Here is a 15624-nt window from a genome sequence, read left to right on the forward strand (position 1 = left end):
CTCCTCCGCCCACGGGTCGGGGATCCCTCCGCGCCGGCCCAGCCGGATCTAGCCTCGCGCGCTGGAAGCTTGAGGAGAGAGAGGGGGCGAAGGCGGGACGGAGGTGCTTGTCGTCTGCCGCGCGCCGCGCCTCGGAAGGCCGGGGCCTCGCCTCTGAGGGGAGAGGACGGGCCGAAGCGCGGGGCTTTCGGGGGGCGGCTATGAGGGTAGGGGGTGGGACGCCTAGTCGGCGTCGGGGCTTCGAGGCCTGCTTCCCCTCAACCGGGAGAAGGGACGCGAGCCGCCGAGCTCAAGCTTCCAGACTCGGATAAGATCCTCCCCGCGTGTCGGTCGCGGTTCCTACACGTGAAGCCTTAGCGTGACTTTTTCTGCATGTGGGAAACGTGCTGCACGCGTGCTCAGAGGGCTTCGTGCAGCAAGGAACCGCTTTCCAATATACAGGAGTCGTGCGGCCTGTGGGACCGCCCTTGGGCATCCGTCAGTCATCGCGGGACGGCTTGTACGTGTGAAATGGGACACTGCAGAACAAACTCCGGAAAGGGGAGTTTTCACGTCGCTTGACACTCCAGCAGCTCCACGTTTGGCTTTGCTTTAAGCAACCAGCAAAGGATTGGTTGTTGAACCTTCTTCAGGGTCCCAATATATGGCACTCTTTCAGGGTTTCAGGCTTCCCTCAAGCCAAGCGTGCGCCTCCCTATGCAGGGAAATTGGCCTATGATGCATTCAAAGCATACTGTTTTGAATTTCTAGCTAAGGCATTGGACTTTTTCATATACTGGCGTAGCATATTCTGTATCAGGGATTGGGAACGTTTCAAGTTGGAGGGCCGTATTCCCTTTGGTGTGGGGTGAGAGGCAGAAGTGGGCAGAGCGATTAATGTATTTCTGTGCACACTTTTGTGCACACTCTTCTCTATCCAAGCAGGCAGAAGGTGTCAAAATTCAAAGACACATCTCAGGCAGGCGAAAACACTTAAGGAAGGTGCAAAACAGAGCTGGTGTGGCCTGGGGGTGTCACATATGTCTCCCAAGACTGAGGTTTCTCGTTCCAGTTCTACAAGCGATGAAATATCAGAGCCATTCACCCAACCACCCCATGTGTATAATTTGTTGTGTGATTGATGCATATTCATGTATTGCATCCGTTGCCTTTACAACCCATGTGAATATACTCTTACATGTCATTGTTGTTGTTTAGTTGTTTAGTCGTGTCCGATTCTTCGTGACCCCATGGACCAGAGCACGCCAGGCATTAGAAAGGGCTAAATGTAGGTGAGACATACATATATATCCCTGGCTCACTGCCATACACCACTGCATCTAAATATCACAGTGACTACAGGTTAGTGTGTCAGATTAAGCCCGGGGAGACCCAGGTTCAAATCCACATTAAGCTTATTGTGTGGCTTTGAGCAAGTCACTGTCTCACACGATAGCTGAGAATAAAATTGTGGGTGTGCAGGAAGATAACTGCACACACCATCTTGAGCTTGGAGGAAATGCAGGATAGTTGAATGTCAAGTTAATTTTCTTTCTGTCTCATTTTCCCATTCTTAGATTCAGTTCTCTGGATTTTCACATCAGTTTGCAATGTTTTCTTTCATTCTTAAAAAAACAAGTTCTCATGAAAATTTAGCAGCAGTTTCGTGCAAGTTCTTTCTAAAACACAAATCTTGACATGCACTTTGACCTTATACACATATATGGCAAAACAATTTCCCCTTATGCAATGTATTTTTGTACGCTATTTTCACTAATGCATACATTTTTATCCACACATGGAATTTGCACCTGTTACTTGACTGGAAAGCTATTTTTGTACAGCTTACTGCATTGCAAAATTTATTAAAAGAGCAAATTTTGAAGGATGCATGTGATTTGGCTCATGTATTGTTTTGGAAAGTGTGAATTGTTTCACCTTTAAATGCAAGCTAAATCGAATTTCTCCCACATACCTAGAAGCACATAAGCAGGGCCAGCCCACCCATGAGGTGGGATGAAGCAGCTGCCTCAGGCAGCAGAAGCCCTTGAGGTGGCGCCCTGCTCTGGCAACTTGTTTGGCTTATTCCTCCCTGCCCACCACAGAAATATAAGGGGCTTCTGGAGCTTGCTTATGTCCAGGAAAGGCAAAGGGTTGCAACTAAGAAGGTGGGACTGAGCACGTGACGCCATGAGCCACATGGCGATACTTCTATTAGGACCACCCATTAATTAAATAAGGTGGGTGTGGGGATGTAAGAAAAAAACTGAATAGTGTAGTTGCTTCCCAAGTCTGCAACTTCTCACAATATAGAAGATGTTTTGCAGGTACAACTGAGTTAGACTATCAAGGTGCAAGACGTAAGGTGCATCCAATGCTATCGGGACAAAAAAAACAAGTCAATGCTTCCCCATGTTTGAGAATATAAAATTCAGAAGTTATTGGAGTCTGTCCAAACACATGACTGTCAGAACACACATGACTTGATCCTAGGGAGATGGAGAACAAAAATAAAGAGCAATGTGATAGTCTTTATATACTAGAGAATATTTATATACTAGGGAATATTTAGGTGATGCGCAATTTAAAAAATCAATTGGAACCAAATTTTGTAATATTATGTACAGACCATCTGTAGATCCCTAAAAGACAGGGTATAGGCTCATGAGGCAAATTTGATTAAATGTGCATATGTTAATAATGGAGAAAATAATAATTTCATAAAACACCATAATCTTGACGATTCCATTTTCTTTTGAGTTTATGGCCTAGCTAAACTGAAAAGACCTGTGCTATGTAATTAATGTTCCAAAACACTGAAAATAATAAATGGTTAGAATCTATGGTGTCCGCTGTATGCATGAAAAGAGAATCAGCTAGGCATGACAATTGTGATTAATCTTGAATTGTTTTGTAGACAGATGAAAGAAGATATTTGGAGACATTCAATGAATAGGAAAATTAGTCAAAGTCTTAATAGAGAAAGACACTGAAAACTGGTTACATGTAATCACATGATATTATAATGAGGGCTGATCTGAAGATCCAAATGATTTTAATTGGTTTTAGGATTATGACATTGGGTTGCAGCTATTAAGATTGCTGTGATCCCTTGACTGGTGAATAGAAATCACGTGTGTAACCTGGAAGTGTATAAAAACATTGCTTTGAATGTGGTTCTTTACAGCCTTATTTTTGCGGAGGATAGCTGCACAAATTGCCTTCAGTCTTCGCACCCCTTAGTTGTGTGGGTGGTTTGTGGCACAAATCTGAGCTCTGGGCCTCTTTGCTGCTACTATGTTAATTAGGGGAAGTGTTGAGATGCAACTCAGCTTGCTCAGGGGGTTGCATGAGGTTAAAGCAGATAGAGAAGGAAACTTCCAAGATTCCTAAACTGTCTCACTGTCCTTTGACCTCTGTGCTGACCTTTCCTCTAATGTTACATGGTTATTCTCAAGTTGTGGCTCTTGCTTCCTGCCTGCCTTCTTTTCAGACCCTCTTGCAGAGAGGAAATCTTTGGAAGTACTGTACCTGTACTGTACTTTTCTGTGTATAAAACTAGGGTTTTTTTACTTTTAAAATAAGGTTAAAAATCTGGGTGCGTCTTATACACAGATAGTGCATATGCCCATTTTCTAAATTTGGGCTCCCCAAAAGTCAGGGGGTGTCTTATGCATGGGGATGTCTTACATATGGAAAAATACGGTACCTCTGCTAAGTGCAAGCAGCTAGTATGGCTCCCTTGCAACTCTATCTCAACTAGCTAGAACTAGGAGCTCTTTTCTACCCAAGTATGCACAGTATTTCCTACAATAAACTTAGTGTCTTGTTTTCCCGTACCAAGTTTCTCTGTGTGATTGCAACCAAGGTAAGCCTGCTCTCCTTCAAGGTTTCAGTACAGTCAGCTTCCAAGTTGTGTGCTAACTCTGCAAAATAATTCAAGATTAATGCTGCTCGTCCAGTCCCCAATGTTCATGTACCAGGGGCAGAGTCAGCATCATTAGGGCAGAAAGTGACACTACATGCACACCAAACCGGTGTGTATCTCTGCTTGGAGTGGCTTCCACCTAACAGTCATATATGCTGCCCCAGTGGCCCCAGCAGCCTGGCAGGGGAGGTGGTGGCATCCTAGCTTTTATCCCACCATATTGGGAACTGGTGCTGGGCCTGATTACCTAACGGTGGGATACCTGACGGCATGTAACTTCCCAAACTGAAGTCGCATTTGCAGGTGGGGGAAAATCGTCTTCATTTTCTGTATCCCAATATCTTAAACTGTAAGATACTGCGTACTTCCTTCAAACTCCCCAAAGGCTCCTCTATGAAGCAGAAAGCTTCTGTTAACGAGACCGTCAGTGAGATTATTCCCTTGCCAGGCTAAATATGTGCCTGATCTGTTACTACAGAGGAAAGCCAAGTCCAACCAAGCAATTAGGCAGTTTTTCATCGATAGACATTTTTGAGTTTAAAGCCTACTAGGAAAAGCAGAAGCAAAGTAATAGAAACATTTAATTACTCTGTATTCCACTCGCACATTTATATATTTATAAATTGCATTTAAATATAAAATATCATGGCGGCATTCAGACTAAAACTGCAGTATTACAAGAAAAATGTCCATTGTTACATAATGTTACATTCATGGCTGCACAGTATTACGGTATTAAATATGATACAGTACTCCTTAGTAATATCTAATGGAAACATTTAAGCATAATTGCGCCAGGTAGTAAAGGTACGGCCAAGTGCTTACAAAAATCAATAGGTGATCTATAGAAGTTCATTTAATATTACTCACCGGAGGAGAGATTAAGAGGAGGAACTGAGAAAATGCTATATGATCAAACTCTCAGAAGATTAATAAACATAAAGAAAGGGCATACAGATCTAGCTTGAATCAAGATACACACACAAACACACAAAGTGTGGAGAAAAATATGGTAGCCCAAAATTGTGATAATTGTGGTGAATGTTAAAGCTTTAGGTCAAAAGTCTCCGAACCCAGTGCCCTCCACACGCTTTGGATTACAATTTCCATTAGCTCCAGACTAATGTGTGTGTCACTGTGGCCAGATCTGACATCTCCAGAAAAGAACACAAGTGGCAAGCTTTCCACAATTGGCCCAAAACATTGCTTTTTGCTACCAAAACATGGGTATCTAGGTTTAGGATTGAATCTAGGAGTACCCTGCTAAACTATGAACTTGGGTTTTTAAGGGGAGTGCAACCACATCCAAGACACATCAATCTCTTATGCCTTGTCCGGGCTTGAGTTTGTTTGCTTTCAAAGAGTTCAATCCTAGAACAATATTATTTCTGATACACAATAATGGCCTAAAAGGAAAACAATGAGTTCTTTTTTGAGACTAATTTTTATTTGATTTTACAAGTGTAAAGTTATAACAATACCAAATAAACATCAACATTTCGAGATTTCTCTGACTCTCCAGACTTCTCTCCATCCCCTCCTTGGGTCTTATTGTCAACTTTTTCAACTGTATATTATTTCATAGTCCATATTTTAAATCTGTCCATAATACTTGTTACATTACAGGTGTTATTAAAATCCTGCTAATGTATTCATCTGCTTACAGTGGTCTCCTAAATAAGTTGTAAATTTCCTCCATTCTTTCTTGGAAGTTTTTGTCTTCCTGGTTCCTGAGCTTTCCAGTCAGCTTTGCCATCAGCTTAAGTCCATCAGCTTAGTTTGCCATTCCTCTCTGGTAGGGACTCTTTCTTCTTTCCATCTCTGGGCTAGAAGCATCTGTGCGGCTGTTGTCGCATACATAATAAGTCTTTTCTCTCCTTTGGAATTTCAGTACCTATAATTCCTAATAAAAAACGTTTCTGGTTTTTCAACAAAAGTTATTTTAAATATTTTTTTCAGTTCATTATATATCATCTCCCAGAAAGCTTGTATTACCTCACACGACCACCACATATGATAAAAGGTACCACTGGTACATCATTTTCATATAATTTTATTTCAGTGTAGAATGTGCCGTAAATTTCAAATCTATTTTCTATAACTTCTCCCAATCTGCAATCTGAATCTGCAATCCGTTGCCCAGTGTATCATTACAGATTTAACCTGTTCGTCTTTTGTATGCCTTTCCAAGAGCAATCTACACATTTTCGACAGTAATTTAACATTATTTCTCAGCAAACCTTTTTGGAATCTTGATATCTCATAACTAAAACATTTCTTCTTATCTGTCTTAAAAATATCATTTAACTGGTATATCATTTAATTGGTATATTTAATTTAATTAAAAATATCATTTAAAAGGAAAACAATAACTGAGTCCCCCCCGCCCCTCCCCCATTCTACAAAATCTGTGTCAGGCTGCCTGAAGATGATTCCTGCTCACCAAAGGTGAATAGTCAACTGGCAACTAGAACAGTTCAACTGTGTCACTTTGGAGCAAATGTCTTAGCTAAAGTGAGTTGGACAAAGGACACACACACAATACATTTAAAGCAGTCTTATACCACTTTGATACTATTTCACCAAATAAATCCTGGGAACTGTAGCTTGTTAAGGGTGCTGAGGGTTGTTGGGAGACCACACACAGAACTACAATTCCCAGCCCAATTAGCAAATGACAGTTCCCCAGCATTTTTTGTGGGAAGCTACGACTGTTAAATGGAGAGTTCCATGGACTGCAAGAAGATCAAACCGATCGATTCTTAAGGAAATCAGCCCTGAGTGATCACTAGAAGGACAGATCTTGAAGCTGAGGCTCCAATACTTTGGCCACCTCATGAGAAGAGAAGACTCCCTGGAAAACACCCTGATGTTGGGAAAGATGGAGGGCACAAGGAGAAGGGGACGACAGAGGACGAGATGGTTGGACAGTGTTCTCAAGGCTACCAACATGAGTTTGACCAAACTGCGGGAGGCAGTGGAAGACAGGAGTCCCTGGTGTGCTCTGGTCCATGGGGTCACGAAGAGTCAGACACAACTAAACAACAACAACAACAACAACAACAACAACTGTTAAAGTGGTCTAAGGGTACTTTAAACTGGGGAGCCTTAGGCTCAATTCTTGGTCCTCAAGAGATTACTGGTTTATTTATTTCATTTATATATTAACAACAACAACAACAACAGTTAAGGCAATTGTCAATATAAAAATAATTTCAAATCCAATACAGATGCTGACTGGGATAAAAAGTGTCACTTTGAAGGCTCAGTCACCATCACAGCCTAGCCAACTTTGCAGGATTGTTGTGTAGCTAAAAGGTGTGGGGGGGGGGAGGTGCCAAAATAAAATGAATTTGTGTCCTGACATACAGGCTATACACAATCCTAACGTTCACTAGCTGGCTTTAAAGTCTTTTAAGATAAGGAAGAAGTGCTAGTACTAGGTTTGGTAATAAGTGTATCCTCTGCAGAAATGTTACCATGTATCTTTACCTCTTAAAGGTAAAGGGACCCCTAACCATTAGGTCTAGTCGTGGCCTACTCTGGGGTTGCGACGCTCATCTCACTTTATTGGCTGAGGGAGCCGGCGTACAGCTTCCGGGTCATGTGGCCAGCATAACTAAGCCACTTCTGGCAAACCAGAGCAGCGCACGGAAACGCCGTTTACCTTCCCGCCGGAGTGGTACCTATTTATCTACTTGCACTTTGACATGCTTTCAAACTGCTAGGTTAGCAGGAGCAGGGACCGAGCAATGGGAGCTCACCTCGTCACAGGGATTTGACCTGCCGACCTTCTGATTGGCAAGTCCTAGGCTCTGTGGTTTAACCCACAGCGCCACCAGCGTCCCATTCTTCACCTCTTAGGAGTGCTCCAATTCAGGGCTCCAGCCAGCCAGCTAGCAATGTACCACTCCAGGGTGGTCCATTCCGTTCCACCTCCCCTCACCCTGTTTCCCTACTTTTCTGTACTGATAAGACACAAAACATTCTGTGGCCATTGAGCATCCTGAGTCCTCTTAGGGCTGTCTTATGTCTTATTGTTTCGCTTGTTTGTCGGTAGAGGGTTTTGTTTTTTTGTTCTTCTAAAAACCAAACATGCTGAGCTGTCCCCCAGGGCCCTATTTTGGCTACGTAGCAATGGGTACTTACTATTTGAATTCTCTACCGGAGGGGCTGATTTCTTTCATGTTAAAGTGGCTATTCTAGGTAGGTTTCAAAGCATTGCCATTCACCCTGAGTTAAGGAGTGGGCCAGATCTAAACTCCTTCCATACAGCAAGGGAAAAATGAGGCACCATGAGGGAGACGCTGCTGGTGTTTGAATGGTCAGGGGACTTTTTAAAGTGTTAATTTTTTGGGGGGGGTGCCATTGGGGCCCTTAGAATCACAGAATTGTAGAGTTGGAAGGGACCCCCATGTTAGAATTCCTGCTCCATGATTGCAGTCATGGGATTGTTGTCTATCACATGACGGTACATGTTTTGACTCCGCAGAGTGGGAAGTGACGGAAACAGGATGTTTGTGTTACTGTGTTCTGTGAAGTGGGACTATTGTCCTTTTCTCTTTGCTGTCTGATGCTAGAGAGAGAGGGACCCATGTTGCAGTGCTCCGTGTGTGTTTATATGTAAATAAAGTAGATTAGCCAAAATGCTGAGTTGCTGAGGTCTGTTACACATGATGCGCAAACTCTGCAGATCCCTAAGTGTGCCGGTGTCGGTTGGCATCGGTCGCTGTGATTTTCAGGCAGAAGAAAGCTTTTGAAGCTCCCAAATGATCAACCAGGAGGGAGAGAACATGCCAGTCTCTGCCAGGGTCCTACTCAAGTGTAAACTGAACTCCTGACACCCCTTGGGTCATCTAGTCCAACCCCCTGCAATATTTTGCCCTATGTGGGGCTGGAACCCAGAACCCTAAGATTAACAGTCTCATGCTCTGAGCTATCCCAGGTCTTCTGGGATCTTCAAATACCTCAAGGGCTGCCACATGAAAGATGGAGCACACTTGTTTTCTGCTGCTCTGGAGGGCAGAACTTGAACCAATGGCTTCAAGTTACAAGAAAGGAGATTCCTACTAACCAGGAAAAGCTTTCTGGCAGTAAGAGCTGTTTGACAGTGGAATGGACTCCCTCGGGAGGCTGTGGCAAACTCGGCCCTCCAGATGTTTTGGTACTACAACTCCCACCATCCCTAGCTAACAGGAGCAGTGGTCAGGGATGATGGGAACTGTAGTCTCAGAACATCTGGAGGGCCGAGTTTGCCTATGCCTGCTATGGACTCTCCTCCCTTGGATGTTTCCAAGCATCTGTCATGGATGCTTTAGCTGAGATTCCTGCATTTCTTGGGGTCCTGACTCTTGGGGTCCCTTCCAACTCTACAATTCTATGCTTCTGGAGAAAGAGCGCGAACTACCTCGGGCCAGCGCCGTCCACCTGGCAGGGAACCTTGGGAGCGAGCCCAACTGAGGTCAGAGAGACTTCCTTTGGAACAAACCAGAGGTCAGCTCGGGATGCGAATCAATGCAACCGGATCAGCCTGTTCAGGGCAGCTGCTCCAAAGAAGCCATCCTGCCAGCGAGCTCTGTTGGGCGACCGGCCGGCCGGCAGAGGGCGCTGCCGGACAAGGTCCAGGCGCGGCGGCTGGGAGGCGGCGGCGAGCGGGGATGCAGCGAGCGAGCGAGCGAGCGGGCGCGGGAGGAGGGAGCCTGAGTGGCTGGGCGCGAGAGAGGAGCTGATGCTGCAAAGCCGCCCGGAGGGGACCATGAGGAGCTCAGAGCGGGAAGAAGAAGACGAAGACGAGCGCGCAGAGGCAAGCGCCTAGCGTCGCCCGGCCGCGGAGCCCGAGCCAGCGCGCCCGACTATGGCTGGGGGAAGGCGAGGGCTGGTGGCTCCCCAGAATACCTTCCTGGAGAACATCGTCAGGAGATCCAACGGTGAGCAGAGAAGGAGATCCCGGCGGCGGTGGGACGGGGAGGGATGCACGGAGCGCTGCTGGCGGTGTTCGCGTGCACGTGTGAATGCGTCCCCGGGGCTGCTCGGTCGGCCCCAATGCGGGACTCGGCGAATCCGGGCTCGATCCGGAGCTCCTCCTGGCTCAGGTGGGGATGCCTTTGGGTGGGAGCCCGGAGAAGTCTGACAGAAGAAAAAGTGGTCCAGATTCCTCCGTGAGGAGGCAGGTTCAGGTGGGGTGGGAGAGGAAACCCCGCAAGGCTCCTTGGCCCCATGAAATGCCACTATTTTGGGGGCTTGGGGGAGGTGTTGTTGCAGGGCCGGTTTAGGGGAATGCTGCTGCTGTTCAGGGCGCGATTGGTGGTGGGAAAAGATCAGCAATAATTCCTCCTGCTCCCGAGCTCTTGGGATGATGTCCTAATGTAGACTCCTTGCAGTGTGTGTTTGTGTGTGTTTGCAGGGTGTGTGTGTGTGTTGGGGAGAGAATGCTCCTCCGTTCCTTTTCCTGGGGGAGTCCTTTCCCTTTCTCTCGCCTCTCCACTCCCCCGCCTCGCTTGCTCAGGGGCTGTCCCCTCCCTTGTTACTGAGGTTTTTGGTGCTATGCAGACCTGGGAGTCTCTCTTTGCGGAGGCTGTAGCGAGATCCTCAGCTAGAGCGAGCGAGAGGCACTTGGATCTAAATGGGCTTCCTTCCAGACTTCACCTCCCTGCAGGTGGAAGCCGACAGGGAGAACCTGTCTAAAATAACAGCCACACACTTTAAAAGTGCAGCAGGAATTGGGGGGGGGGGCGGGGACGACCCCTGATGCATATCTCTATGTAGTTGTCGAACGGGTGTGATTTCTACATTTGTTTTGTTTCTTTTTAAAATAGGCTGATACTTCCGTAGGGTGGGGTGGGGGGGGTAAAGAGAGAGGTTTTTAGGCTAGAATGCTCTTGAAGGTGAATTCTGACAGTTTAGGCTAAGGACTGACTAATATCAATCTCTGGCTAGCTCCAATCCCCCTCCTATCATTCAAATAAGCCACTGTTATACAAGAAGAATCTTGCAGGTCATTATAATCCGGATTGCTGAATCTGGTGCACAGTGAGAAGTCACATTTGTTTGTTCAGGAGAAGGTACTGTTTGGGGGAAGTTGTTGAAATGCTTAAATATGGCTAAAGGGAATTTTGAGATAGTTCTGGTTAAAAGACCAGCAGCATGGGCTTGAGGTCATTTATTGTTATTATTGTATTTCGTTATTTATTTTATTTATTTTTAATTAAAACCCCAATTGCATGTTTGCACTCCCTAACAAACAGCCTCCACTTGGTAAACAGAGCAGGAAAATTGAGGTGGGAAGGACCTTAGTCTCTGATTTGTGTGTGTGTTGCTTGTCCCTGCCTTACAATTCTCAGGCTAGCAGGATGACCCACGAATTTTAAAGCCACATTAGCATTAGTTCCATCGCACTGAGCCAATCGAAACAAACATGGTACCAGCTCGAACCCATATAGGGTTAGACGTGCCTGTCTCTGTATAGGTCTGGATTTATTTCTTTTATGAAGTGGATTTCTCTTCCACCTTTCTGTTGGCACGAGAGTTCTCGAGGGCTGCTGATTGCAAGTCTGCTGCCTCGCCAGGTTTGTGGTGTGTGAGTGCAAAGGAGGGCAGGGATCCTCTCCTTTGAACAGTTACACAGAAGAGAAAATTGCAGCAGATTCAGCTGCTACCACCCCTACATGACAAGCTGTCCAAATTCCCCTCTTCCGTTGAAAGGCAAATTGCTGGGAATGGGATTGAAAACAATGCTGTCAATATCACAACACCGTTATCCAAATCTGTGGTGCAACCCCACTTGGAATACTATGTGCGTTCTGGGCACCGCACCTTAGAAAGGATGTCATTGAGCAGGAAAAGGTTCAGAAAACCAAAATGATCAAGGACCTGGTAAACTCCCCTGTGGAAAAAGGTTACAACATTTGAGTCTTTTCCATTTACAAAGAGAGAGAGAGATTGGTGATGGGGATATGAGAGCAGTGTATACAATTATGCATAGTGTGTGGAAAGTGAATAGAGGTAAGTTTCTCTCTCTCCCCCCACCCAGCTCATATTTCCAGAACTGAGGGATGTGCTAAATGGTGAGAGATGCAGGGCAAGCAAAATGAAGTTCTTAGTCTATGGGAATCACTTCCACAAGATGCAGATGACTTTAAAAGAGGATTAGAAAATTCATGGGAGATGAAGCTATCCATGGCTATATGATACCTCCAGGATCAGCTACACCATGCCTCTGAATACTGAAGAGGCCAGAATATCAGCTAGACAGGGCTCTCGCATGTTGTGATTCTGGGCTTCCCAGAGACACCTGGTTGGCTGCTGTAGGAAGGAGTATTCTGCGCCAGGTAGGCCTTTGCTCTGATCCAGCAATGTGCTTCTTGTGCCTTTAGGTTCAGGCACCTTTTCCTCCTCTCCCAAAGGCTCGTTCCAGTGTTATGTGTTTGCAAAATTATGACCCAGTTCCTTCCTTTCAGTTTGATTAATTGCAGCTACTTGAACGAATAAGAGCTATTGGCACAAGTATTGATGAGCGAGACGCAGGGCTGGAATCCAAATGGGGAAGGCACACTGCCTCTAAAGATGCTGGGGGCGGGGGATTCAGCTACACAATGATAAGGCAGATATACAACTTTAATAACTTCCGGAAACACTTTGCTGTTTTAAAAGGGTTACACTGTAGAGGAAATCACCTTTTGATTGTTCTCCATGCAAACCACGATCACATTAATGTATACTGATGCGTCACTTCAAAATGTAAATTAGACCCCTCCAGCCCCAATCCATCATTAAAAGTGAAAGGTTTTACTTGGGAGGAAAGAAGAAATATCACTTGTCATTAACTCAGTAATAGCCAGTGGTTTCTTCTCCTCAAATTATTTCACTGTTGTCAGATGAATACGCCATTCAATCAGCACCAACTTAAAAAAAAACCCCTCCAACTTCCTAGCGCCAGCCTTCATGTTTGAATAATATTATCATTAAAATGTCATTTTGAAGAACGCGCTGTGTAGAAATTGACATGTCCTTGACTTTCCTTTTCCTTCCCCCAATAAGAGGCCTGATGCAAAACCCATTGCCTTTAATCGAAGTTCATCAATGGCTGCCAAAAAGGTTCCTAAAACAGACTCTCATGGTGGGCAGACTTCTGGCTTTCAACGCTTATTTGCTAGAAGTCCCAAGATCCACCAACCAGGGGGTTGCAAAAGGACATGCATCTACCTGTAGAAGGGTGCAAGGGACATGCATCTATAATTACAGAATTCTGCATCCAGGAATTCAAGAATTCAGAGACCTGAATGGAGCCTTACACACAAAAATCTGCCCCAACTCATATTGGTAATATAGTTTGGAGCTGTGTGTGGGCAGGGGGTCATTTTGTTGCCACAATTGTTCAGAAATCCTCCCCAATCTACTGCAAATTATCCAGAGAATGGCCAGTAGGTCAAGATCTGATCTCACCTTCTGCCCACCCCTGCTTTCCAGGACAGCCACACACATTGTGTGTGTGTGTGTGTGTGTGTATATAGCCATAGATTCAAGAGCAGTCCAGAAGGTTAGAATGCTTGTTTTCCAGCATTTTGTTGTTGCACTAGGGGTAGTTTCTATCTTTATCCAGTTTTACTGAGCTAGGGTGGAATGTACTAACTCTAGTATTGGAGATGGCACGCCTCTGAATGCCAGTTGCTGGGGAGCACAAATTGGGAGAGACAAATATTGCGTTCATGTCTTGTTTGTGGTCTTCTGGTTGGTACTGTGAGAACAGGATGCTGGACCAGATGGGGCTTTGTTTTGATTTAGCAGGGAACTTTTAAAGTTCTTACTAGAAGCAGGGCACACTTATTTCTTGGCGGCCTTTCCCCTCTAGTGGATTCTTTCTAGCTTGCAACTTACTTGAGCCTGGATAGCTCAGTTGCTGAGAGTATGGTGCTGATAAGGCCAAGGTTGCAGGTTCGATTCCTGTATGGGGCAGGTGCACATTTCTGCATTGCAGGGGGTTGGACTAGATGATCCTCGGGTTCCCTTCCAGTTCTATGATTCTACTCGCAGCAGGTTAATGTGGTAGCCACGTCTCGGCATATCAAGCACAGCCTTTCCAGGTCTTCATTCATGTAGAATAAATGCATCTGTAAATAGTGGTTCTTTCCTCCAACCTACATGTGTGGGGTCCTTGGTTGCATGCATATAGTATACATCCATGGTTGAGCAATTGCCTTGCATGCAGAAAGTTCTTGGTACAATCCCCAGTGTCTCCAGGTTGGGCTGGGTAAAGCTTCTGCCAGAATATCCTGCAGAGCGGCTAGACATTGGGCTAGACAGTATACTCAGTGAAAGACAGCTTCCTATGTTTCTAGCTTTACATGAGAGGACTTCCTAAAGATGCCCATAGATGGAGGGTGGAAAAGAGACAGAATAATGGGATTCAATCACATACCAGCAATTCAGGCTGCACAATTACAGTTGATTTGGGAGGTCTTGCACACAGCAGACTCACTTCCCCCAAAGAGAGGACTTTTTGCAAGAAGGAAAGTGAGAGAGAAATGAAGGGATGTGTGTGGGTCACTAGTGAAAGTGCCATGAGGCTATTGCTTCAGTTCTGCCTTCCTGGGACAGCCACTCCTGCTGATCAATATTGTGATTAAATAGATCATAACATAAATGACTGCATTATGCAACACAATAAATATTAATATTAATATCAATAACACTTGACAGTGACCACCCCCTGGGAAATGGCTTTGAATGGCTGGCTAAATCAGGTGAAGTTGAGTTAGGGACTTCCCCTGCATCAAAAGACAGGCTCCACTGGATTGAGCAGATGAGACCAACAGTGGGTTCAGCAGTCAAGAAGGTGGTTTCTGCAGGTGCTATAGAGGGAAGTGAGGGGCAGATGGGGTTCATCAATCTGGGAAGGGAGCCCATCTAGGAAAAGGAAAACTCTGATCCTAAACCTTTGCTGCCTTGTGTGATATCTTTGGGAGAAGAAAAGGCTAAGTACTAAAACCCTACTGGAATCTGGAGTGGAGTCCCTAAGGCAGTTGGATGGCATCTTGTATACCTCCTTCCAGCAACTCCTGCAGCCAAGCTGGTGCCAAACGTATTGCTTTCCTTTCCTTTGGGCCACATCAGTGAAGACAAGAAGGGGGTCTTGTCGTCTGGGCAGCCCAGGACCACCAAACACCCTGCCCAAGCTTTTGCCCCAAGGAGGTCACTTTGGTGCTGCTAACTGAGTGGTTTGACTTCACCCCCGGAGGCACACTCCAATGTCTCTTGAGACAGAAGGATGCCAGCAACAACAAATACAAGCTTCCAACAACTGAATATTGATCTTAATAGTACTATATAATAACTCACATAACAGGCTTCCTTTATATGCACCAGTTTCTTGTTAAATCACATTCGGTGCTGAAGTGCCAAGCACAGATCAAAAACCTATTAATTTCAATAGAACTAGGAGGAACACTTACATATATAAACTTCCTGTACTATAAAATATTTTTTCTTAAAATACATTAAATATTAATTTCGGAACTGCTTGCAACTTTTCATGCGATTGTTTTTTGTAAACAAAATCCCATCCCAACAGAATATATAAATAGAATCAACATTAACAAGGAACCAAAACAAATACCTGATTAAACATTCACAGTCTTTGCTCGTGTAGTGGGGACGAGAGGCAGCGGCAATATTTATTCATTTGTCACATTTATAACCCACCCCTTTCCTCCAAGGAGCTC

At 45.1% G+C, this 15624-nt stretch overlaps 1 protein-coding gene and 1 long non-coding RNA gene across 7 annotated transcripts in view; both read left to right on the forward strand.

Moving 5' to 3' along the window:
- The first annotated feature begins 1 nt into the window (after window position 1).
- On the forward strand, window positions 2–1867 carry LOC308474387. The gene is made up of 2 exons (XR_013984672.1): window positions 2–1191; window positions 1260–1867. It is a non-coding gene; the product is annotated as an uncharacterized lncRNA (long non-coding RNA).
- Window positions 1868–9595: 7728 nt separating this feature from the next.
- KCNH1 (potassium voltage-gated channel subfamily H member 1) overlaps window positions 9596–15624 on the forward strand; it is a 227407-nt gene continuing 221378 nt past the window's right edge. For all 6 annotated transcript variants that reach the window (XM_081000504.1, XM_081000505.1, XM_081000507.1 and 3 more), the window contains exon 1: window positions 9596–9834. In XM_081000504.1, the coding sequence (XP_080856630.1) occupies window positions 9762–9834 (73 nt within the window). In that variant the 5' untranslated portion in view covers window positions 9596–9761. The remainder of the gene's footprint in view (window positions 9835–15624) is intronic.

The sequence above is a fragment of the Podarcis pityusensis genome (assembly GCF_964106645.2).
Source record: "Podarcis pityusensis genome assembly, chromosome: 3".
Taxonomy (NCBI): Eukaryota; Metazoa; Chordata; class Lepidosauria; order Squamata; family Lacertidae; genus Podarcis; species Podarcis pityusensis.